The sequence below is a fragment of the Epinephelus fuscoguttatus genome, linkage group LG11 (genome assembly GCF_011397635.1).
Source record: "Epinephelus fuscoguttatus linkage group LG11, E.fuscoguttatus.final_Chr_v1".
NCBI lineage: Eukaryota > Metazoa > Chordata > Actinopteri > Perciformes > Serranidae > Epinephelus > Epinephelus fuscoguttatus.
This window is the reverse complement of record NC_064762.1, coordinates 4,037,201-4,063,979: the sequence shown is the minus strand read 5'-3', so window position 1 is coordinate 4,063,979 and position 26,779 is coordinate 4,037,201. Positions and strand designations below refer to the sequence as shown.

General features: G+C 42.7%; 2 protein-coding genes across 3 annotated transcripts in view; one reads left to right on the top strand and one right to left on the bottom strand.

The window, feature by feature from the left end:
- Positions 1 to 26,779, bottom strand: part of LOC125897313 (vascular endothelial growth factor A-like) — a 341,071-nt gene that overhangs the window by 185,656 nt on the left and 128,636 nt on the right. The window lies entirely within an intron of this gene.
- yy1b (YY1 transcription factor b) lies at positions 1,505 to 13,006 on the top strand. 2 transcript variants are annotated; one of them, XM_049590524.1, is made up of 5 exons: positions 1,505 to 2,231; positions 4,189 to 4,351; positions 8,425 to 8,485; positions 8,962 to 9,120; positions 11,923 to 13,006. In XM_049590524.1, exons 1-5 carry the CDS (start codon positions 1,685 to 1,687, stop codon positions 12,103 to 12,105), a joined length of 1,113 nt encoding a protein of 370 aa, XP_049446481.1. In that variant the 5' UTR covers positions 1,505 to 1,684; the 3' UTR covers positions 12,106 to 13,006. The 2 variants fall into 2 exon arrangements, with proteins under 2 accessions (XP_049446481.1, XP_049446482.1); XM_049590525.1 differs by having other exon boundaries at positions 1,506 to 2,231; positions 4,201 to 4,351.

Below are 26,779 nucleotides of genomic sequence, written 5' to 3'. Positions count from 1 at the left end.
TAAAAATTCATGTTCAAAAAAAGTCAAATAGCAACATCCCAGCCACTCAGGACAGGTAAGGCAACTGAGCCTGAATGTTTTGACCAACTGTATTTGATTTGAGCTCTATGCTAGTTTTTTTGAACTCGAAATTTGAATTTGAACAACTTAAAAAAAATATATATATGTATTCTTTTTTTTTAATTCTGAAACTGAAAAAAATATATTCAAATTCAGCTTTTTGAACTGCAAATCCTTAAATTTCTTTCCTCTATTTTTTTTGTTTCGAAGAGGTGGTGGTACATGGTTTTCAAAGTGAAATATTACAGCATTATGAATTCAGTGGTGTTTATATTTTAATATCAAGTATACCATGGCTGTAAAAATTGAAGCACTTATGTATTTGCTTCCACACCACAGTACAATTATTTCCTTATTTGCTTCCACGCTTCCGTACAAAATAATGTATTTTAAAACAATATTAGTGGAACTCTGGTCCTAAGGCACTGACAACAGATTTGTAAATGGTTTGTAAGAAACCTGCTTCTTCAATAGCATTCACTTTAGTTGAAAATTATGAAAGAAACCCGAACACATGTAACGAAAATAAGCAGCAAATAAACTGGGACATACTGTTGGATTTGCACCTTTTTTTCCAGGATATCACAGGCTGTCCATCATCAGTTTTGTTTTCAGAATGAACTTCTTCACAATGAAAAAGGGAAAACTTGAAAGGATTGATATTTGCAGGTTATTATGCAGTGGTTTTACTGGTCCCAGCCCACTTGAGATCAAACTGGGCCGTGTGTGGCCCATGAGCTCAAATGAGTTTGACACCCCTGGTTTATATTATGTTTTCTAGATTTTAAGTAAAGTTTTATAATGGCTGCAGGTCAGGATTGGATAGTTAATCAAGTCAAGTTCAACTTTATTGTCATTTCCACATACAGAATACATGGGAACGAATTTGTGTTTTCTCCCAACCCTCTTATAGGTTCTTCTTTTAACTATTTATCGTTTCTAATCATTTTTAATAAATTTTTTTTTTTAAAAAAGAAAGAAATTGTATTAATTCTAACTGTTTCAATTGTTTTTTTATCTGCTCTGTAGCACTTTGAGATTGCTAAAATGTAAAGTGCAATACAAATAAAATGTATTATTATTATTATTATTAACCCCAAGGTGCCATCATACACTTACAAATATAAATAATATAAAGATAATATATATATATATATATATATATATATATATATATAAATATCACACATACAAATATAAAAAGTTAAAAATATATATACACATCACACATAATAGGCTACATACATGTGTACATATACACATATACAGATAGATAATTCTATATATTATAGAATAATTATTTTACCATTTATATCAAATGTAATTATTGAATCATGTGTGTTCAGATGAATGTTTTTGGGTCAAATATAAAGTTTGGCAAATTCCCAGCAGCTCTGTTATCAACTTATCGCTGAGTTCTCCCCAAGTCTCGCGATGTTTCTGTGTTCGAGAGGATAGTGGCAACGAGAACTGGCGTGGGACGGAGTGAAGAGAGTTGTTATCGAAGAAGAGGGAGCAGAGACGGAGGCAGGAGCAGAGCCGGGGGGCGTGTGAGTGTGTTTGTGAGGTCCAACAAGGAGCACAACACGGCGTGAATGAGACAGGCAAGCTGGCGGACTTCAACATGGCATCCGGAGATACTCTGTACATCCAGACAGACGGCTCGGAGATGCCGGCCGAGATCGTGGAGCTCCACGAGATAGAGGTGGAAACGATACCGGTGGAGACTATCGAGACCACGGTGGTCGGCGGGGATGACGACGACGACGACGGGCAGCCCATGATCGCGCTGCAGCCGCTGGTCACGGACGACCCCAGCTCCATCCACCACCACCACCACCAGGAGGTGATCCTGGTCCAGACCCGGGAGGAGGTGGTCGGTGGGGATGACTCGGACCTGCACACGGACGGCGGGAGCGGGTTCGAGGACCAGATCCTCATCCCGGTGCCGGCTCCCGGGGTGGAGGACGAGTACATCGAACAGACTCTGGTGACTGTGGCCGGGAAGAGCTCGGTGGGTCGGATGAAACGGGGAGGCGGCACCGGGGGGAAGAAAGCGGGCAAAAAGAGCTATTTAAGCGGAGCGGAGGCCGGCGGGAGAAAATGGGAGCAGAAGCAGGTGCAGATAAAGACACTGGAGGGGGAGTTTTCTGTTACAATGTGGGCATCGGGTAAGTAAACGTAGCCCAGCCGTGTCTGTCAGCTCCCTTGTTAGCCGTTGCATGAGGCCTCATTGCCAGGGCGTTGTCCTGCTGCACCAGACTAGTTCCTGGAGTGCAACGTCGCACCGCCGCCAAAAGCGACAAATAGTGCGAGTTTTCGATGCGAAACCCTCCTGTATCATACCGAAATGTTTTTGTTTTGAAGGGAGGCCATGTTTTAGGTGTTGCTGGGCGCCGCCATATTCCCCGAGACTAGTAAGTATGGCGGCGGCCCCGAAAAAATGGCGATAGTCGCGGCCAGGCAGAGATGGCGGCGGTGCTAAAGGGGGAGGTAGAGACAGCTGGGGTTTTGGATCTGTGCAGGCCGCAACACGGTGGCGCACAGGCGGCTCGGCTGCAGCTGCTGCACCGCCGGAGGTTCATGTGAAGTGTGTGAAAGTTGAATATGCGTGAAATTGTGAGTCAGGTACTGTTTATTTCAGGGAGTAGATGGTTTAGCTGTTAGCTGTGGTTGCTGTTGGTGGTGGTTCACCAGACAGCTTTGCGTCTGCAGCGGGCTAACTAGTGCCTCTGTGCAGACTGCTGGTACTGCGTGCGCTGGAATATCGACCAGGTGATGAGTATCGATAAGGGATTTAAAAGGCAATCAATAGCTGATATTAATGAGGTTTAATTATTTTATTTCACAGCCAGGTTGGGGGTAATAGTTGACATATTCCTCACTGATAGTCTGCATGTTTATTTTGTTGTGTTGAGAGCACACAGCAGCCACCAGGAGCTATTTTTAGTGCACTCTGCTGGTTGGTTACAGTAAGAAACAATAGTTCAGCTTCTTATATTTGCACACACACACTTCTTTATGAAAGGAGGCTATTGGTTTTTTATTTAGAAATGAAGAATAGTGTTTTACAACCGGTTTTTAGGTGTGTGTGCATATATTTTTCTGTGTTTTCCTGCACTTTAAACTGTAGAAATATGGTTGAAGTTATTTTTATGGTTTTTTTTATTGGTTTTAGCCCTTCTTAACCTTTTTCTTTCTTTATTTTTTTTTACTCTGCGTGTTTGTCATGTTGCAGGGATCCTAAAAAGTATAGAAGGCATTAAATTAATTAATCAAAAAATAAGGAATTAATTGGTATTAAATCAATTTCAAGTTCTAGAAATGCTCAGACACAGGAAGTAGAATATTATCATTTTGTATTTATTTTTTTATTTTGGAGTGTAACATCTCAAAATAATGGGATATATTTTTGAAATGTATTTCATCGAGAATAATTTATTATATATTATTTATTAAATTCAAAACCGGTATCAAACTTAAAGCATGTATATGACAGGGAACAAAACATGAAATCAGTCGCTAACCCCTAATAACAGCCAGAATATTGTCAACATATATTAACTGGTAATATGCATTTTTATTCATCAAGAGTATTTTATAAAATTTTAACAGGATTTTCTGTGTGTTTCTAGAAATTTTTACTTTTTCAGCATTTAAAGAAGATCATTTAATTCTTTAAATTTACCAAAAAAAGTCAGATTTAATGTCACAGTAAACATTTGGGCAAAATAATTGAGGTCCGTTAAAGTTATTTTTTCCTACAATTTTTGTTCTTGTGAAACTGGTCTTAAATTTCATTCTGAGTGGCATTAAAAAGTCTTAAATCTAATGTGCCCTATGCTGTAGATATATATCTATACATTGTGTTGAGTTGTGTCATCTGTATGGTTAGCATAATTTGTGTTTACATGTTTACAGTGTAATTTACAAAGTAAAAACCTGCAAAATAATTCGCTATAAGGAAATCACTAATGTATAAATGGGTCATTTTCTGTTAATATAAAGCCAAAGTAATAATGTGACTCCTGATATATCTTTGAGGCTGAGATATTTCTGCCCTCCCTCAGTTTGTTGCAAGGGAAACACCAATGTGTTATCGGTTCAGTCTCTGTAATGTCTTCCTAGATGACAATAAAGACATTGACCATGAGTCGGTGGTGGAGGAGCAGATCGTCGGGGAGAACTCCCCTCCGGACTACTCCGAGTACATGACAGGGAAGAAGCTGCCACCTGGTGGAATCCCGGGGATCGACCTCTCAGACCCCAAGCAGCTGGCCGAGTTTGCCAGGTGTGTGTGTGTGTGTGTGTGTGTGTGTGTGTGTGTGTGTGTGTGTAGGACTGAGCATCCCTTGTTCACAGAATGTATACACACCTGTTTCCTGCGAGAAACACAAATTACAGATAACTCTCATTGAAATGCAAAAAAAAGCTATCATAAAGGTAAAATGTAGTGAGAGATAAACATGACTCATCTCCCAAAAAATAAGAAAAAAATCCTATAAATGAACAACAACAAAAAACTACAAGTATATGGAGAAATGTTTACAGTTGGTATGCATGCATGGTTGTGTGTCTTCATATATTGATTTGTGTATATGAACAATGTTTGAGCATCAAGCGCTGTGCATTATGGGGAAAGGTGAACCATTCTTATTATTCATTTAATGAATTGTTAATTTTTGCAGGGACACAATACACAATTAAAAGTAATTGCACCAAAATTAGCCAGCAGCTAATTTGCATCTGTTGTCCCAGGGCAGGTAGACTCAACAACAACAACAACAACAACAACAGAGCAGCAAATACAACACATAATACTGAGGGAGACCCAAAGAAGCTATTCTGTTGACCTGTCCCATTATATTTTGTTATAAAATGATGAATGGTTGATCACAAAAAAGTGTCTGTGTTGCTGCTGCTCAGACATGTCAGATTGTGTTTTACGGGTGTCTGTTGGTCAAAACTAAAGTGACACATGAAGGAGGGAAAAGTCTTCAGTGCAGTCAGTGAAACATTTAGGCTAGCTCAACAACTAAGAATTATGCATTATTTATTATTCACCCATTTAAGTTGTCATTTATTTGTATAGATTTATTTGTTTAAAAAAAACAGTACATTTTTTTGAAATTATTTAAATTTTTGAAAATTTATTCAACAGATATTTCAGGTTTAGTAGTTCAGGCTGTCTATAGGGCGCTCTGGGGATGATGTTTCTCCGTAGGCCAACACAGAAGTTAGTGTTGTCCTGGTTCCTTCATCACGGGGCAGCTGTGGCTCAGATGTACAGTGGGCCGTCCACTAATTGGCTTTGCCAGGCTGCAGTTGCTCCCTACGACTGTTCCATCAGTGTATGAGTGTGTTTATAAACTGAGCAGCAGGTGGCACCTTGTGTGAATGTAGTGTAAAAAGCACTTTGAGTGGTCAGATGACTAGAAGTGCGCTATGAAAGTGCAGGTCCAAAAAGCCTATAGGATTATTGCAGAAAATAAGCTCTGTGACAAACGTTTATGATACTTAGATGTTTGTCAGCAAGATAATCTTCACAAAGGAACACCACTTTTATGATTTTTGAAGCCTAAATGTAATCACCAGAAGTAAAAGCTCAGGGCGCCTGACCATGGCAGCCCCCTCACTCTGACATCTCTCCACTTTGTGCATGTATAGGTCCTGTTTGTGCATGTGTGTGTCTTTCAGACCTGTGGTTAATGACAGCAGAGTGAAAAAATTGAATTGATAATGACAGGGGAACCTCAGGGGGATTAATAAAGTATATTAAATTGAATTTAAAAAATTAAACCATCTACATTACAGTCATGACTAGAGATGTACCGATACCACTTTTTCCCTCCCGATACTGATCCCTGAACCTTAGGTATCTGCCGATACTGAGTCCTGATCCGATACCAGCACATAAAATAAAAATGGATGGGATATGAATTGTTGTATGTCTCAACTCCTAAAACTCTATGTAAAATATTAAGAAATAAATACATAATAGTAGAATGAATGCCATAAAACTTTTTGGTATCATTATTATCCAGTGTTGACACAGATCAAGACACAGGTTAAAGTGCAGCCACACAATTTGGTAAAAAAGACATTTTAAAGGCTACAAACTCCACTCCGTTTCCGTTTTGTTTGCCTGTAGCGTGCGTATGCGTAATGACGTGAGGCATTACGTGGTATCGGATTGGTCATAGGCTGTACTCGCTGTTACCCGATACCGCATTTTAGGCAGTATTGGAGGCATTTCCGATACTGGTATCGGTATTGGTACAACTCTAGTCATGACTTGACATCCTTTCCACAGCGGTGCTGTAAAGCTGTGTTCTGCTATGATGACGTTCTGTAGTCGCATTTAGCCACTTGTTAACAATCGCCTTTTTTAAGACACAGAAAAGCTTCAAAATTCACAAGTGGGGTATTTACTGATTTCATATCATAGAACAATCAATCAATCAATCAGTTCAATCAATTTTATTTATAAAGCCCAATATCACAAATCACAATTTGCCTCACAGGGCTTTACAGCATACGACATCCCTCTGTCCTTATGACCCTCACAGCTGATCAGGAAAAACTCCCCAAAAAAACCCTTTAACGGGGAAAAAACGGTAGAAACCTCAGGAAGAGCAACTGAGGAGGGATCCCTCTTCCAGGACGGACAGACGTGCAATAGATGTCGTACAGAACAGATCAACATGATAAATTAACAGTAAACCGTGTGACACAATGAGACAGAGAAAGAGAGAGAGAGAGAGACAGACAGACAGACAGACCGGTGTATTATAGGGGGGTCCTCCGGCAGACTAGGCCTAAGTCAGCCTAACTAAGGGCTGGTACAGGGCAAGCCTGAGCCAGCCCTAACTATAAGCTTTATCAAAGAGGAAAGTCTTAAGTCTAGTCTTAAATGTGGAGACGGTGTCTGCCTCCCGGACCGTAACAGGAAGATGATTCCACAGGAGAGGAGCCTGATAGCTGAAGGCTCTGGCTCCTGATCTACTTTTGGAGACTTTAGGGACCACGAGTAACCCTGCGTTCTCAGAGCGCAGTGTTCTGGTGGGATAATATGGCACTATGAGCTCTCTAAGATATGATGGGGCTTGACCATTTAGAGCTTTATAAGTTAACAGTAGGATTTTAAATTCAATTCTGGATTTTACAGGGAGCCAGTGCAGAGAAGCTAAAACAGGAGAAATATGATCTTGTTTCTTAGTTCCTGTTAGTACACGTGCTGCTGCATTCTGAATTAGCTGGAGAGTTTTTAAGGACTTACTAAAGCTACCTGATAATAGAGAGTTACAGTAATCCAGCCTTGAGGTAACAAAAGCGTGGACCAATTTTTCTGCATCTTTTCGGGTCAGGATAGGCCTAATTTTCGCAATATTACGCAGATGGAAAAAATGCAGTCCGTGAGGTTTGCTTTAAATGAGAATTAAAAGACAAATCTTGATCAAATATTACTCCGAGGTTTCTTACGGTAGTGGCAGGGGCCAGAGCAATGCCATCTAGAGAAACTATGTCATCAGATAAAGAGTCTCTGAGTTGTTTGGGGCCAAGAACAATAACTTCAGTTTTGTCTGAATTTAACATCAGGAAATTGGTGCTCATCCAGGTTTTTATGTCTTTAAGGCAGTTATGGAGTTTAGTTAATTGATTACTTTCTTCTGGCTTCATCGATAAATACAACCGAGTATCATCCGCATAACAATGGAAATTTATAGAGTGATTTCTAATGATGTTACCTAAAGGAAACATATATAGAGTAAATAGGATTGGTCCGAGCACAGAACCTTGCGGAACTCCAAAACAAACTTTGGTACGTAAGGACGATTCATTATGAATGTCAATAAACTGAAAACGATCAGATAAATAAGATTTAAACCAGCTCAGCGCAGAACCTTTTAGGCCAATTAAGTGATCCAGTCTCTGTAGCAGAATTTGATGGTCAATTGTGTCAAACGCCGCACTAAGATCTAATAAAACAAGTACAGAAACGAGTCCTTTGTAGTAGTAGTAGTAGTAGTCTTGTATGTGCAGGTCAGCTAAATGGAAATAAAGCATATTTTATTGTGAGACCAGTGAGTGTGTATTATGTGATTATTTACCATAATAACTTCACTGAATCTTCACTGTGTGCTTCTCTTGTCTGTAAACATGCTGCCTCAGGGTGAAATGTCATGTGAGGATATTTCTACTCTGACAGGCTGCCCTTTAGCGACACTGGTTATTGATTAACTTTTACAAAGAAATCAACATTAAACTAGTGAAGCTTGTGTGAAAGGGATTGTTTAACCTCGTATATCTGTTTTTGTTTGTTTAAAACTCTAAACCATGCCCCCCCTTTTTTTCCCTGAACAGGATGAAGCCCAGGAAAGTCAAAGAGGACGATGCTCCCCGGACGATAGCTTGCCCTCATAAAGTGAGTCTAATGTCCCCGAGTGAACCCTGACTGTACTTCACTCAAATAGAGTTCAGAGTTCCTGATAGGTTTAATAGTCTTACACTGTTGCTTTGTTGTTTTGTGGATAATTGAGCATTTCTGTAAAGGTTATTTAAAATTGTAGAAGCACTTGAGTGTATTGATTTTCATGTACTTACAAGAACAATCAGGCCTTATCTGAACTCTGTGTTTAGCTAATGTAAGGGGTGATTCGCTGTATGAGCAGTCCGCCACTGGAGTGTGAAGCTGTTACCAATATATTACCACGTCAGGGAAGAATAGATTCAACTCTTCTTTGCAGGGTTTAAGCTTTACGCTTGACATTTATACACGAGGAAACAAAAGCCCTTTTGCTGCAGCACTTCAGAGTTTACCAGCCTGCTGCAGAGAACCTGACATTATTTGCTTGTCTGTGCTGTTTGTCAACTGTGTGCTGCACTTTATGTCGTCCCCAGGGCTGCACAAAGATGTTCAGGGATAACTCAGCCATGAGGAAGCATCTCCACACCCACGGACCCCGCGTGCACGTCTGCGCCGAGTGCGGCAAGGCATTTGTGGAGAGCTCCAAACTCAAACGTCACCAACTTGTTCACACAGGGGAGAAACCCTTCCAGGTTGGCATCTGGACTGACTTCACAGTCCCCCACGCACAGACACACTCTGCACTATTTTTACACTTTAAGCACATAAGCCCATCACAGTTTTGAGTCAGATTCAAGCTAATGAGAATGAGATATAAGTCACTGCTCGCTCATGGGGTTCAGAATCATCAGACGCCAGTAAAACTTTGTCTTGGATGGATAAATCAAAGGTCAGCCATCACACTGACGGGAAACAGAGTCTTTGCATGATCTTAAACTTCCAGACTTTGCTCCAAAATAATCTCATAATTCTGATTTACTCTTCAGTATTACTGACATGTTTCAGTCCAGTTTTTTTGGACACGTAAATCAGACTTTTTCAATTTGTGTTTCTTTAGCTACGCCAGTGAAGCTTTCTGTTCTTGCCCACTCGCAGTATACAGTGTTAACTTTGGCAAATGCACCGTCAGTATTCCAAGTAAAGATGTTCCAATACCCGTTTTCCCTCCCAGTGACAATTCCAATGCCTGAATTTGCATATTGGGTGAAACTGAGTACCGATCAAAAAAAAAAACCCAGCTGTATACTACTGACACCGTACAGATGTGAGGTGATTGCTAACGTTGTGTGGCATTGCTCACCCCTCGCCACTGAAGTCATGCATACTGTCCATGTTGTCTTTTTACTGGTGGGCTCTCCGGTGTAAAAGATTGCCAAATTACTGACATTTTGTTAACAGCAAAAATTGCAAAGTTTACTGGAAATCAATTCCTCGCCGCCCTAACTCTGAAACAGTCGTTGCCAGTGGCTGCACGAGACTCACTGTGTAGGTTACTGCTTTAGAGGGGTGATGGATTGATTTCTGGGAAGACTGATGTTTTATCCAGGTGTGAAACTACTATCAGCAATAACCAATGTGTTTGACAAAGGAAACATTATTTTTGCGTAACATTAGCGGCTGTACTTTTAGTTACCTTCCTCCAACTTCCACATGGTGGGAAAATACTACATTTTTATTTATTTATTTTCTTTAACCCATCTTTAACCAGGTACGTCCTGTTGAGATCAGTGATCTCGTTCACAGGGGAGACCTGGCCGAGACAGCAGCACACAGAAAGTTACAGCCAAACAACCACACAATAAAAAACATAAAAGATGCACAGTAACATGTAGAAATATTACAACACCTACACACAATGACAAGACCCAACTGAGACCAGTTCATAAAGGTTATTCTAAGTGAGAGGAGCAGAGCACATAAAAGCTTTCTTTCCCAGCTCAGTCGGAGCACCAGGAACAGACAACAAAACTAATTCTTGAGATCTCAGACTGTAGCTACAGTCACATCTCTGCTCAATCTCAGTTTACCCAGTATGGCTTTGTAAACTTGGTGGATTTATTTGTCTTGAGTGAGGCTTTTGCAAAAAAGTAAACCCAAAACTATTGTTCAGTAGTTCGTTCATGCAACTCTGCATTAGGAAGTAAGCTAGTTAGCTGGCTTACATTGCAACACATAAACACATTGACTACATTTTCATGCTCAAAATACTAGTCCTACTAAGGTGTCTACATGGCTGATGAAAGTAAATTGTCCACTAATATTCCAGTTTACCCGCAGCCATGCACAATCTGATTAACGCACCCTAATGTCGTTTGTCAAGTCAAGTTAGGATTTATTTCTAGAGCACATTTAAACGACCAAAGTGCTGCACATAGGTGTGTACAGAGTTAAAACAACATCAATAATAAAAATAGATGTAGAAAACAACGATAAGAAAACAGTGCAAACATTAAAATAGCAATTTAAGAAAAAAAAAAGATCATCATGTTCAGGCTGAATGATACGCCAGGTGGAAGAGAAAGGTTTTTAGGACCGGACCACTGAGGGCTTTAAAAACAATTAAAAGAAGTTTAAAATCGATACGAAAACAGACTGGGAGTCAGTGGAGGGAGGCTAAAACTGGCGTTATGTGGTCGCGCTTTTTCTTGCCTGTGAGGAGGCAAGCAGCAGCCTCAGATCAAAATATGGAGAAGGGGAATGGCTGGAGCTGCTTTGCGTCAAATAAGATTTTTTTTTTTTTTTTTTTTCCCACTGGTGGCATACTTGTCCAACCGTACGAACACAGCCTCCTTCTGACATTCCTTATAACACCTTAAAAAGGTCAGCGTTACGATATTTGCACATATCCAAAAACCCTTTTGATATTGAAGTCTTTCATAATGTTTAGCAGTAGGTGTGTGTCTTCCTCTGACTGGAAATGTTGGCCTTTCTTTTGGGCGTGCATCTTTACCCCACAGCCTGTCAAATTGTTGGCCAGTTGGTTTGAGTACAACACAGAGAGCCAATTCTAAACAGGCAAGAGGCCGTGTGTTGAAAACTGCCCAGTTGAGATGCATATTCCAAATGTGCTGCACACATGTCCAAAGAACGCTCCTAAAATTTGAATTTTATCAGCATATCCCACATGCCTTCATTAGAAAATACTATATTCATGTTATGCTGGAATCTGCTGTTTATATGTCCAAATTAAATGTGGAATAATAGTCTGCATGTGTCACCGTTTAGTCCACTCCTTAAACTTTTCCTCTTGTGTCTTTGGTTTTTGGGAAGGTTAAAAAAAACCTTCCAAACTTTTAAAATGCCTCATGCACACACTGCCTTAACAAGTGGGGAAATCCTCATCTTGACAGTCCCGCTGTTGCTCAGCTGTGATTGGACAATCACTGTTTGGGAGAGAGGTGTAGCGAATAGTCAATTAAGCCCAGAAATTGGCTGTAACGCAGTGCATGATGAGCATGACGACTGACTCCCCTGCTCCCTCTGCTTTCTCTTAGTGCACCTTCGAAGGCTGCGGGAAAAGGTTTTCTCTGGACTTCAACCTGCGCACACACGTGCGGATCCACACTGGAGACCGGCCCTACGTCTGCCCCTTCGACGGCTGCAATAAGAAGTTCGCGCAGTCGACCAACCTAAAGTCTCACATCCTCACACACGCCAAAGCCAAAAATAACCAATGAGAGCCCTTCACCAGCCACACAGATGAAAAAAAGAGCATCCTAGCGGCGCACCTGAAACCTCGTTTGAGGACGGAATGAAAAGCTTGAGACTTTTTGATTTATATAAAAAAAAATCTGACAGATTAAAAGACTTAAAAACACTGAAATTCACCTAGTTTTCCTGCGTCCCCTTTTCTTCTGCTGTCATATTGGATGAGGAACACAGTGACTATTCCCCGAAGCCCCGGCCAACACAGTCCCTTTGTTTCTCCAGTGGCACTCGGCTGCCAGAAGATGGAACTCATGGACAAACATCAGAGACTTATTTTTACCAGAGCGAGGAGAGAGGCAGCACTCTATTAGTATTTTTATTTTCTCACATAGCTTTTATTTTCCCCAAGTGTGCATATTGTACACTTGTCTCAGGCTATGTTTAGTGATTTATTTCTTTATTCTCTCCTGCATTATGAGATCGTACCTATGATACAAGAAGGCCGCCGGCCTCGTGTGACCTGTTATCACATGTATGAGAAGTTTAAAAACAGCTGTATGTTTGCATTTCCATACCCTCTTTGGTTGTATTTTTCTCTAACCACAAAAATAACCGTGTATACTTGTATTGTATGGCTGTATTGAAATTACGTAGACATAGATAGAGGTGTGATTTAAAGTGTTAACCAATTAAACTTTTAGTCATGAGTTGCTTTATATTTTCTATGAACTGTCTTTACACAGATGAATGAGTAAACTTACTCAGAGCGCGTCTCAGTTGAAGCATCTGGAGCGTACATTGAACTGACTGCGAGACCATCACTTTCTTTGTTAGAATGTAATGTACAGACGTCAACCATTAACTTCCTTTGTTGATATTTACACTCATGTATCTCAACTGCCCACAATAAAACGGCTCATTCCAACCCTGTCCAAATACACAACAACCTTTTATTAAGTGCATCTTTTAGATTGACGGCTGCTTGTTATTTGTTTTACACTCACTGTCCACTTTATTAGGTACACCTGTTTGACTGCTTGTAAACGCAAATAGTTAATCAGCCAATCACGTGGCAGCAACTCAGTGCATTTAGGCATCAAGACGAGCTGCTGAAGTTCAAACGGAGCATCAGAATGATGAAGAAAGGTGATTGAAGTGACTTTGAACGTGGCATGGTTGTTGGTGCCAGACGGGCTGGTCTGAGTATTTCCTGGGATTTTCAGCACAACCATCTCTAGGGTTTACAGAGGATGGTCCCAAAAAGAGAAAATATCCAGTGAGCCAAAATGCCTTGTTGATGCCAGAGGTCAGAGGAGAATGGCCAGACTGCTTCAAGATGATAGAAAGGCAACAGGAAGTCAAATAAGCACTGGTTCCAACCAAGGTGTGCAGAAGAGCATCTCTGAAGCAACAACACCTTGTCCAACCTTGAAGCAGATGGGCTACAGCAGCAGAAGACCACACCAGGTGCCACTCCTGTCAGCTAACAACAGGAAACTGAGGCTACAATTCACACGGGTTTTCTCACCAAAACTGGACAATAGAAGATTGGAAAAACCACATTCAGATGGAAGCATGGATCCATCCTGCCTTGTATCAACGCTTCAGGCTGCTGCTGCTGGTGGTGTAATGGTGTGGGGGAGATTTTCTTAGTACCAACTGAGCATGGTTTAAACACCACAGCCTACCTGAGTACTGTTGCTGAGCGTGTCCATCCCTTTATGACCACAGTGTACCCATCTTCTGATGGCTACTTCCAGCAGGATAACGCACCATGTCACAAAGCTCACATCATCTCAAACATGACAATGAGTTCACTGTACTCCAATGGCCTCCACAGTCACCAGATCTCAGTCCAATAGAGCACCTTTGGGATGTGCTGGAACCGGAGATTCTCATCATGGATCAACTGTGTGATGTTATCATGTCAATTCTCAGAAGGGGTCCAACCTGGTACTAGCAAGGTGTACCTAATAAAATGGCTGGTGAGTGTACAGTCTGTATTAGTGGTAACCCAACATATTCTTTAACCTGTATTTTATTAACAAGCCATCTGAAAGTGTCATACAGCAACAGCAAGTGTTTTGGCAGATTTTACCCAATTAGATTAAAGTTATTAAGAGCTGAAACAATAAGATGATCAATCTATTAGTCAACTGGCAATTTTTCTGATAGTCGTATGAGTCATTCACCAAGCAATAAACGGCAAATATTTAATAGTTGCAGCTTCACAAATGCTGCTTTTTCTTTGTCATATCCCACAGTAAACTAAACATCTTTTGGTTTTGGACTGATTGTTGGATAAAATGAGTAAATGAGACATTTCACAAGCTTAAAATGATTTTTTTCTACTGTTTATAAAGAAGATCATCAAGTAATGGAGGAAACAGTTGTTTAAAACAGATTAATCAGTAATTTATCATTAGATGCAGCCCAGATGTTAATAGTGACGACTGTGAAGTGTTCTGAATGTGATTTTTCAACGTGAGGAAGCCTCTCGTTACGTTTCACAGCAGTCTCGTGTATGAAGATCAGCTGTAGATTAACATATTCAAACCTGCTGGGGACAGGAACTCTTGGTAACCTGTCAAACAGCAACTGTTGAACGCAGCATGTTCTCAGATCCATTTCACAACAACCGGCTTATTGTTTGTATCATTGGGATTCTCATGCCGCCGTGAAAGCAGCGCTCTCACCCACAGGCCTGCACAGTTCATGAAAATGTCATCAGCTGTGGAAAGTAACTATAGACATTTACATGAGTGCTACACAATTACATATTTCCATGTTACTTCATACTTCTATTCCACTTTACTTCTGAGGAAAGTACATTTATGTGAGAGCTAATGTTACTAGTTACTTTGCTGATTAAAATTTTACAATAAAAAACATGATCCCCTCATAAAATATGCTCCACTGTTATAGATTAAAATGCCCAGAATACAGGGCAGGTAAGATAAGCTCCACCTGGAGCAGCTCAGCTACAACATTTACATTAAGTAGCCTCCAGCTGACATGCTAATGCTTCAGTAATAGTAATCTTATAATTAACACAATCAGTTCTACGTATGGTAAAAGTGACTTGTTGTGATTAAGATACAAAATTAACATTTCCACTAGTGAGAATTAGGTTTTAGGTATCATTAATAGGGAATACAATTTGCCACGTCACAATTGAATTATAGTTATCTGTAACTGAGTTTTAGTAGAAGTCAATGGTCGAAGGTGACTAGTTCTAATTAAGTAACAGAAGTCTTTAGTTAGAATTTCTACTAGTCAAAATTTCATTATGGATGTGTTAATTTGGGATTATGACACGTTAAAATTTAATTATAGCTATCTGTAATTGAGACTGAATAGAGGTCAATGGTAAAAATTGATTCTTTGTAATGAAGTTAGAGATCAATTAGAATTGCTGCTAGTCAAAGTTACATCCAAGAAATTTGAAATTGGAATTCTAACACATCAAAATTGAATTATAGTTATCTGTTACTGAGTTTGAATAGAAGTCAATGGTGAAAGCTGACTAGTTGTTATTAATTTACAGATATCTTTAATTAAAATTGCTTATAGTCAAAATTATATTATGGATATTTCAATGTGGATTTATAACATGTAAAAACTGAATTATAGTTATCTGTAACTGAGTTTTAGTGGAAGTCTATGGTAAAAGCTGACTAGTTATTAAGTTACAGATATTTTTAATTAGAATTTCTACTAGTCATAATTACGTTATGGATATGCTAACTTGGAATTATAACATGTCAAAATTGAATTATAAGTATCTGTAATTAAGCTTGAACACAAGTCAATGGTAAAAATTGACTGGTTGTAATGAAGTTACAGATATCTTTAACTAAAATTGCTTCTAGTCAAATTTCGTTATAGATATTTCAACTTGGAATAACACGTCAAAACTGAAATATAGGTATCTGTAATTGAGTGTAAATAGAAGTCAATAGTAATAGTTGATTCTTTGTAATTAAGTCACAGATATCTTAAATCAGAATTTCTATTTGACATACTGACATTATGGATATGTTAACTTGGAATTGTAACAGGTCAAAATTGAATTATAGATATCAGTGATTAAGTATAAATAGAAGTCAATGGTAAAAGCTGACTAGTGGTTATTAGGTTACAGATGTTTTCATTTAGATTCGCTACTAGTTGGGGCGCCCAGTGGCTCAGTTGGTAGAGCAGGCACCCCATGCACAAGGGCTTTGTCCCTGCTGCCAATGGCTCGATTCCAGTTTGCTACTCGTCATAATCACATTATGGATATGTCAATTTGGCAAAATGGAATTATAGATGTCTGTAATTGAGTTTGAATAGAAGTCAATAGTAAACGTTGACCTCTAATGAAGTTATAGATATCTTTAATTAGAATTGCTGCCAGGCACAGTTATATTACAGATATGTCAGTTTGGAATTACAACACGTCAAAACTGAATGTTCAGGTTGGAATTGCTATGGATATACTAAAGTGGAATCATAGCCACTCAAAAAACTGTCTGAGAACCGTTGATATCCACAGATGTTATTATCGCTGCTGATTAAATGTTTCCCAACGTGTTTTATGTTTAGAGAAATAAAAAAAGTGACCCTCTTTATTCAGACCAGACACAACTGAGGATAACTGAGTTTCTAAAAGCTGCATCAGCTCGGTGGAGTTTCCTTCCTTCCTTCCTCCTCCGGTCTCCACTTGCAGTTTTTTGAGTTTACACATAAGTCCATTCCTTTTTCTGCTCAGCCAGCAGGATTAACACAACTGTCTACCTCAGCGTCCTGCTAAGATCCTGCTCTTCAGCCTGATCCTGGTCATCCAGCTGCTGATGACTCCAGACCAGCTCTTACTGCCCCCTTCTGGCACCAGGCTGCAGTGACTGTACCCAGGTGACAGTGCTATCCATGGTGCTGATGCCAGGGTGGCGGCGGTGGATACAACAATGCCTTCAATTCCTCTGTGAGTTAAAGTTTGAAGAGCTCTCCCCTGAGTCTTTTTGGAAACTGTCCTGGCTGTCTGTCACCATGGAACGATCCAAGAGGAAGAGGGAAACAAAAGGGAGCTGTGTTTCTGTGTGTGAGGAAATGAACTGATTCAGCTCCGGTGCATTCTTGATGTCTTATTGGCTTTTTTAGGCTCCAAACAGCTCAGACGTGCTCCTTGAAATTCAGAACCAGGCACACTTTCCCTCTACCTGGGACCAACTCTGTGTGTCTATGTGCGAGAGTCAGAGTCTGTAAAGGCTGATTCAGACATGATTCCACTTGGGGGTCTCTGTCTCTCTTTTTTTTTCTAAGGGAGCATTTATCCACAGGATTGGTTGTTTTGATTGACAAAGGCAGGGGAGAGTAAATGCGCTACTTGTTATGCAGCTGAAGTCTGTCAAGCCTCCAACACCTGCTCTCTTTCAGATGCTTATTTCATTATGGCTCCTCTCTCCCAGGAGTCAAGGCACTTGTGGGGGTTTTTTCTCCTCCTTCCTATTTTTAATTCCGTGCTGCATGTTTACCTGGATGTTTTTCCCTTCCTCTCATACTCTCTCTGCTTTGGCCAAGCCTGAGCTTATTTGCAGCCGAGTGTGATCTCACCTACAATCTCAACGCCTGGATTTTCTTTCATTAGTTTGTTTCACTCTCTGTCTGTTGCGCTGGCAGCGAGCAAACAAAGGTTTATCACACCGAAGCGTAGCAGGCGGCGAGATGCCCACAGTTCTTACAGCTGCACCAAAGCCCTTCATCTGTGAGTGGAGAGTAAATCAGGAAATCCTGACAGATCAGCTCTCTGTGCTTTATTATTCATTTTACATTTCTTAATAATAACACTTCTGCGGGGATCTTTCTCTCCCTTGTGCTCTGAATTTCACAGTCGAGATGTAAATAAATCCTGAGGCAGTTTAAACATCAAATTGTATACATAGATTTAGTGTATCCTAAACTTCATTCTGCAAATACAAAATTGTACAAATGGACTTTAATGTAGATATACCTTCCTCTCCCTCCCTACATTCAGTGAAAGCCTGTCAGTGACTATTATACTTAACTCCTCCATTTCTCCGTCACGCATCCAATTTGATGCAAAGGCATGCAGAGAAGTATAACTCCATCCAGTCTGCAGGTCTGTAACTTAAATCTGTTCTCGACACGTTTAAATCTCTTGAAGTGCCTTTTTTTTTTTTTTTTTTTTGCGGTGGGCACAGCGAGAGATGCTATTTCCATGCAGAAAATATGTTGCCAAGGTAACAGAGGAGAGAGTGAGTGTGTGTGTGTGTGTGTGTGTGTGAGTGTGTGTGTGTGAGAGAGAAAGAGAGGCTGAGATACCCCCTGAATACCAGGACTGCCGCTGCAGACGTAGAGCACAACGCTCCACCCTGTCAGCATCGCTACAGCAGATTTTTTCAGCCTGTGTTTAACACTCGTCACACATCTGTAGCCTGACTTTGAATCCTTTAACTGCCAAGACGGTTGGGTTTTTCAGGTGTCACACCAAAGAACAGCAGAGGTTGTGATCCATCTTTCTGCATCTCACCCTCTTCTTCACCTCTGGTCCTCTTATCAGCTCCCAGTCTGTCTCTTCCTATATATAGACCACCTTCCTCTCTCTTCTCTTCCTCTCTATCTGTGTGCACCCGTCTCCTCCCTCGTACTCTCTCTGCCTGACAAACTCAAATTAGCTTTACTGGCATGGCCATAATTAACTACGCTGTTGTCAGAGTAGGTTGTACGAGGTTTACTATGTAGTATGTGTGGTAATTCAGAATGTGAAAAAGAACACTATGTACAATGTAGACTACCGGAAAACTTCAATTAAACACCCAGTCCCTTTTACTAGCCCGGTGTGGCCACATGTTTAGACACCTGCTCTGGTTACCAAGCAGTTCATTTTTTTTATAGAAGTTCTTAAGAGGTAATTTAACTACCTAAATCACTTTGCAAATAGCCAAACCACCGGCAAGCTACTGCAATGTGTAGTTAAACTACCAGTTTAATTACTGTAAAACTTCAAATAAAAGCCCAGTCCCTTTTACTAGCCCGGTGTGGCCACATGTTTAGACGCCTGGTCTGGTTGCCAAGCAGTTCATTTTTTAGTTCTTTGGAAGTAATTTATTCACTTACATCAGTACGAAATAGTTGAACTACCACCCAGCTACTGCAACATGAAGATAAATTGGTTTAATAATCGTAAAACTTCAATTAAACACCCATTCTCTTTTACTAGTCCGTGTGGCCACATGTTTAGACGCCTGGTCTGGTTGCCGAGCAGTTCTTTTCTTCAATAGAAGTTCTTCAGATGTATAAAACCGGGTTGTTGGCTGCCTCAAATTATGCATCCATTCCACAATTACTTGAATCACTATGCAAATAGTTGAGCTACCAGCAAGCTACAGGAACATGTAGCTAAACTACTAGTTCAGTTACCATAAAACTTCAAATAAACGCCCAGTCCCTTTTACTAGCCTGGTGTGGCCACATGTTTAGACGCCTGGTCTGGTTGCTAAGCAGTTCATTTTTAAAAAAAAAAAAAGTTCTTTGAAAGTAATTTAACTTCTTAAATCACTGTGCAAATAATAACTAAAAGTAACTACCAGCAAGCTACTGGAACATGTGGTTAAACTACTAGTTTAATTACCATAAAACTTCAAATAAAACCTAGTCCCTTTTACTAACCTGGTGTGGCCACATGTTTAGACACCTGGCCTGCATGGTTACCAAGCAGTTCATATAAAAAAAAAAATGTTCTTTCAAAGTAATTTAACTACTTAAATCACTATGCAAATAGCTGAACTACCAGCAAGCTACTGCAACATGTAGTTAGTAGTTTAATTACCGTTAAACTTCAAATAAACACCCAGTCCCTTTGACTAGCCTGGTGTGGCCACATGTTTGGACACCTGGTCTGGTTGCTATGCAGTTCATTTTTTAGTTCATTTTTTATGGAAGTTCTTAAGAGGTAATTTAACTACTTAAATCACTTTGCAAATAGTTGAACTACCAGCAAGCTACTGCAACGTGTAGTTAAACTACCAGTTTAATTAATGTAAAACTTCAAATAAAAGCCCAGTCCCTTTTACTAGCCTGGTGTGGCCACATGTTTAGATGCCTGGTCTGGTTGCTAAGCAGTTCATTTTTTAATAGAAGTTCTTCAGATGTATAAAACAGGGATAATTACTACTGCAAGCTACTGCATCATGTAGTTAAACTACTAGTTAATTAGTTAATTACTTACTAAAGTAAAATGCTGCTCAGTATTAACTATCACTCCAAAATGAAAGGTGCATATTTTTTCTCTTACCTGTAGTGCTATTTATCAGTCTAGATCGTTCTGAGTTGCAGAGTATGGAAGATATCGGCCGCAGAGATGTCTGCGATCTCTGAATATAATGCTCAAAATAATTAAATACACTTATATACATACTAATTCATTTAAACTCCAGGGATATCAATCTGTCCATTCAGGAAGCACAAGTGATTGTGAATCAGCTAATCAAAGTGACAACAGGTGCAATGGAGAGGCAAAAGCAAGACAACCCCCAAAAGGGAATGGTTTTACATGTGGTGTCCACAGACAGTTGCTCTCTCCTTATCCTTCCTGACTGATTCTTCTCTAGTTTGGTCTGGAACATTCATACATGTGGTTGCAAGAAGGTTTGCTGTGTCTCCCAGCACAGTCTCAGGAGCATGGAGGAGACACCAGGAGACCGGCTGTTACACCAGGAGAGCTGGACAGGGCCGTAGAAGGGCATCAACCCAGCAGCAGGACCGGTATCTGCTCCTTTGTGTGAGGAGGAACAGGAGGAGCACTGCCAGAGCCCTACAACATGACCTCCAGCAGGCTACTGGTGTGCATGTTTCTGACCACACTGTCAGAAACAGACTCCATGAGGGTGGCATGAGGGCCCCACGTCCTCTAGTGGGACCTGTGCTCACAGCCCAGCACCGTGCAGCTCCATCATTCACCAGAGAACACCAGAACTGTCAGGTCCACCACTGGCACCCCATTTTCTTCACAGGTGACAGCAGGTTCACACTGAGCACATGTGACAGGTGTGAAAGAGTCTGGAGACGCCATGGTGAATGTTATGCTGCCTGTGACATCATCCAGTTTGACTGGTTTGGTGGTGGGTCAGTGATGGTCTGGGGAGGCAGATCCTTGGAGGGTTGCACAAACCTCCATGTCAGAGCCAACAGAACTCTGACTGCTGTCCTCAGAGTGACTGTCAGACCTTATGCTGGTGCAGAGGGCCCTGGGTTCCTCCTGGTGCAGAGGGCCCTGGGTTCTTTCTGGTGCAGAGGGCCCTGGGTTCCTCCTGGTGCAGCGGGCCCTGGGTTCCTCCTGGTGCATCAGGCCCTGGGTTCCTCCTGGTGCAGAGGGCCCTGGGTTCTTCCTGGTGCAGTGGGCCCTGGGTTCCTCCTGGTGCAGAGGGCCCTGGGTTCCTCCTGGTGCAGAGGGCCCTGGGTTCCTCCTGGTGCAGAGGGCCCTGGGTTCCTCCTGGTGCAGAGGGCCCTGGGTTCCTCCTGGTGCAGAGGGCCCTGGGTTCTTCCTGGTGCAGCAGGCCCTGGGTTCCTCCTGGTGCAGCGGGCCCTGGCTTCCTCCTGGTGCAGAGGGCCCTGGGTTCCTCCTGGTGCAGAGGGCCCTGGGTTCCTCCTGGTGCAGAGGGCCCTGGGTTCCTCCTGGTGCAGAGGGCCCTGGGTTCCTCCTGGTGCATCAGGCCCTGGGTTCCTCCTGGTGCATCGGGCCCTGGGTTCTTCCTGGTGCATCAGGTCCTGGGTTCCTCCTGGTGCAGCGGGCCCTGGGTTCTCATGTTGCCAGAGTGTGTAGGCAGTTCCTGGATGATGAAGGCATTGATGCCATTGACTGGCCCTCTAGTCCCTATGACCTAAATCCAATTGAGCATGTATGGGACGTTATGTTTCGGTGCATCCGACGCCGTCAAGTGCCGCCACAGACTGTCCAGGAGCTTCTTGATGCCCTGATCAAGGTCTGGAAGGAGATCCCCCAGGACACCATCCACCAACTCATCAGGAATACACCCAGACGATGTCGAGAGTGCATACAGACATACAGGAGCCAAACATCACAAGTACCTTTTGCTGCTTTTTTTTTTTTTTTTTTTTTACATGTAATGGAGTACTTTCACACTGTTGTATTTCTGCTCCTACTTCAGCACAGGCTTTGTGTACTTCCTCCACCATTAGGTTAATCACTGAGGAAAACAATGATTAGTCGCAGCCCTACAACACAGAATATTTTAACGAGGGTGCTTTGAAGTCTGAGAGCGTGTCGAGTTCTTGGTCGCTGAGTTTTATTTTGGAAAGAGTTCGCCTCTGTCTTTGTGCAGGCTGCAGTGTTAGTGAAGCATTTAGTGCTGCCCAGTCTCTGCCTCTTGTTTTTGGCAGACTGACTCAGTCTCTCCTCTCTGGGTTGCCAGGTTTGTCTGTGTCCACCAGTCTCAATAGCCAGGTTGTGATCACTCACTTTGTTTCTAGGTATTGGCTGTTGAATTGGGTTTTTGTTGTAGACATCCAATCTGTTGATGTACAGTCTGGTCCAGATTGTGAGAGTGTTGTACTGTCCTCTCTCTCTCTGTAGTCTCTCCTCCGTGCCTCCATTTCTCCCCTGTCAGCCACCACACGTCAATCACAAATTGACCTTTATTTGATTAATGCCTCATTTCAGGATCCTCATCACGTCCCCGCTCCGCTCCACCCGGTCACTAAAGGTGAACTCTCTTCAGAAGAGCGTAGCCGTGGCATCTACATTTTAAATCGCTGACTGTAAAGCTGCGTGGAGATGTGATCGGCCTGCAGGTTCTACACCGCAAACACGGTCACAGTCGGATCAAAGGACCTTTAAAGCCTTGTTTATGAAGAGCTACCTGACATTCTCAGTTTTACCCGCAGTGGCTGCGTCCCCTCAGCTGCAGCGGAGGACAGCTGATCAAACTACAGCTGTGGGGACTCTTTCTGCCTATATCACCATGTGCGTTAGCGTGTGCGCTTTATGTGCCCAATTAGCGTGAAATTCAAGTTAAATGTGACACCATGGTTTGATATCTCAACTTAACAAGCACACTTAGATGAGATCACTGTGAGCAATAAATAAGATTAGCACCCAGAAACACAGTCAACTCATAATCCGAGTGTGAGCTGGTTATGAAAGCCCCGAAGCCATGCAGATCTCTGTGTCTGTGTGTGGATGTAGAAATGATTCAGCAAGTGAAACGCAGGCATGCATGCAGTAACACTTGGGACCACAGTTTGGGAGCACTTGGTGTTTCTGCGATGGGTGAGCAAAATAACGGGAGCGTATGTTTCCAGGGTTCTATGTTCCCCACTTAACCCTGCAAAAAAGGTTCTGTGTTTCCCGGGTTCTATTTTGGCCACTCAACCAAGCGGGAAACATAGAACCCTTTTTGTGTAAACAGGGAACATAGAACCTTTTTTGCAGGGTTAAGTGGGGAACATGGAACCCAGGAAACATAGGGATGACCCCAAAATAACGTGGCCCATGACCTCCCAACAGCCTCCTGTCCTCCATTACCAGAGCCCTGAAGCGATAACAAGATTAACATAAGCACTTTTGGTAAGTCACTGTGAATGGGAGCCTTAAAGAGGCTTAAACTGTCCCCCTCCACCAACAGCTGATAGATAGTTGGGAGCTGACTGGCACATCTGCTTGGTTACTGCACTGTTCTCTTAGTGATCTCCAACACTGGGGAATCAACGGGAGATCCATCATTGGGGACGCTCGGCGAAGAGACAGAGAGCACTTCTGTAAGCGATAGCAGCTATCAGGCAAATGGGCAGAAAATGGTTCCTAATGGTGCCTGGTATGTCTGGTGTAAACTGCAGCCAGTCTCTTTGTCGTCCATCACCCTGGAGCATATGTAACTGAAGGAGGGGAGGAGGCAGCAGAGGAGAGGAAGAGGAGGAAGCATCTGTTCATTCAGCATGGGAACCCCTCGGGGGGCGACGTGATAATCTGGGTTCACGTCAAACCAAATCTGGTGTCTGTGCTGCGGGATGACGCCGTGTCACTTAGTAAGTCTGCACGTCAAACGGAGGAAGTCACTCAGTCAGCACCCCCGGTGTGTGACCTTCCCTCGGCGGACTCCTCCACGTTTCTAATGGGATTTGGAAAATGCTCAGTCATTTTCTGTCTCGGCTTTGTCAAAATCCTGTTGGTAATTGAGGCACAGTTGACTCGAAAGCCGAGATCATAAAAAATGAATGACTGCGCGCGTTCTCTAACCTCCCTCGAATCTGCTGTGTCTAAAAACTGCACAGGTAAACGCCGGTCAAGAGGCGAGTGGAGTAGTTTCCAGCGCAGGCAATTAGCATCATAACAGGACACTTGGCAGCATTAGTTATCGGCTTTAATCACGAGTTTGACTAGACAGTAACAGTTGGTGCTGAGTAAACAAGGAAGTCTTTAGTTTAGATTTGACCATTTCAATTATCTCCCCCCTTGCCCAGACTGCTGTTTTCCCAGAAACAGTAATCACATTCACTATTAATGAGCCATGATGTTCATCCTGGACCCATTTACTCCTCTCAATAATGCATACTCTTTGGAATTGCCTGTGCATATTTTACACTGTGCCACCTCCTCTCCCCCCCTGAGAGGCGTATCAGTGGTGTTTTGGTCTCTCTGCCCCGGGCTCTATCTTACATGTTCTCCCAGGGATAATGCCCACCAGGGGAGCAATGTCTCATGTGTGAGTCTGACTAAGACCGCCTGCTGTGTGGAGATAATGAAACACTGAGCTGCAGCAAAGGTGCGAACACACTTGTTGAAGGACCTCAGTCTTCTTCTAAGCCTTCACATCACCTCTCGCTAACAGGCTCTACAGTTTGTTGAAATAGGCCCGACCATCTCTTTTAAATAAGACAACTGACCACAAATTGGACACATCAGCGCCCCCGATGTGACTTTCCCCACATCATGATTGTCATTTAAAGCAGGCAACGGTGCCATCGGAGGCCGTGTTGGTTTAAGTGCTCCGTAAAGGCACTCGTCCTGTCAGAACTGAGTGAAACTCACACAAAGGGATGAAAAGGCCCATTAGCAGTGACAGCATAAAATGGATTTAATCAGCGGAACATTGAGGCTACTATTGAGCAGAGGGGGGACGAGTTAATCAAAATGCTTCCGACGATCACTGTGACCTCGGTGGCGTTTGAGTTGCATATCAAATCAGGTCAGACCGACAAGGGGATTGGCCGCTGTGTTTGTAGAAGGCAGGTCAGACTCTGAGAGATTGGCAGGTTCAGATCTCAAGTGGGCCAGTGAGTGGGCTGGGTGGGTTGTTCGGGAGCATGGCAGAGAGGAGTGAGTCAGCATGATGCAAGACAGTAGACCAGAAAGGAAGAGGAGGATGAGGAGGAGGAGGAGGAGGAGGGGGGTGTCAGATGGTGGTGAGGGGAGGACGACGACTAGACAAAGGCCAGGAAACACATTACAGGGCTTTGGAAAGCGGGTCAGGCTCGTGCAGTGCTGTGAAGGGGAGCGTGTGGTTCTGATCTGGCCACAGGGCTCACTCCGCTCTGCTCGCTGCCAGACCTCCAGCCGAGGTCCATCACCCGCACTCACCCCACCGCTGCCCTCCTCCTCCTCCTCCTCCTCCTCCTCTCACCCCCTTTTGTGAAGGTGCTCTGAATACCGAGGAGCCAGAGGCTGCATGGCTGGCTTACAAAGGATGCTCTTTTCTCCGTCTCCTGCACTCCTCGTTGTGTTTCGCTCTACATTCTCCCTCACTCCCAGCTCCCTGTGCCCTCTCCCTCTCCCTCTCTTCTCTCTCTCTGCGACTCTGAGCTGTCTCGCTTTCTTCTCTGCACCTCGCGCTCCCTCTCCGTTTCTTCATCCTCACCCCTGCCTCTCTGCCTCCCACCCTCGTCGCCGTATTTGTTTCACAAAACCTTCCATCTACTCCTCTCTCTGCTTCGCCTCCTCTCTCCTCCCCTCCACCCTCCGTCTCTCCCTCCCCAGAAATGCATCTATTATTAACATACACCTCTGGCTCTCGCCGAAGACTAAACCAAGGTTCAGGCCAAGCTCCTCGGCATTTTAATCACCTGTAATGAGCAAGAAATAATGACTAAAAGTGCCTGTTTGGGTGACTGCAATTAATGTATGTCTTGTATACAGCATGTGCGGGTTTCCTCCTCCATCCTGTGAGGTTTCATGCTGAAGGAGGCACACCAGAGCATGTATATAAAAATCAATCAGGCAGCCAATACACACAGTGATTCAGAGCTCGTATTCCAGCAGATAATGCATATCATGTCAGCCCCGCTGTCAGGGAGACTGTAACCGTAGAATTAGTCGTGCACTGGTTCCCACTGCGGAGGTCGTGTTTAACCTCTCCTGCAGCAGGTCTCTGCAGTGGCTGCCGTCCGAGGGGCACAGGCGCGGCGCTGTCAGAGGAGCGCGGAGATGCGCAGGCGAGGGGCGTCCCCGGTGACTAGCATGGCCTCTTTTCATCTGCTTCCCTCGTCTCTTTGAACAAACACAGGGGCTCAGGGCAGGGATCTGTCAGAGGTCCACTACTCGCAGAGAGAGGGGAATCGTGTTGTTGCAAGACTACTGAAACCCCAGATTCATTACCACTTTGGCTGGCGGAGCTCGCACAACTAAGGGATGCATCTGTTGTTGTGTTGTGAAACATCTTTACATCACAAAGAGGAGCTGCTTTTAAA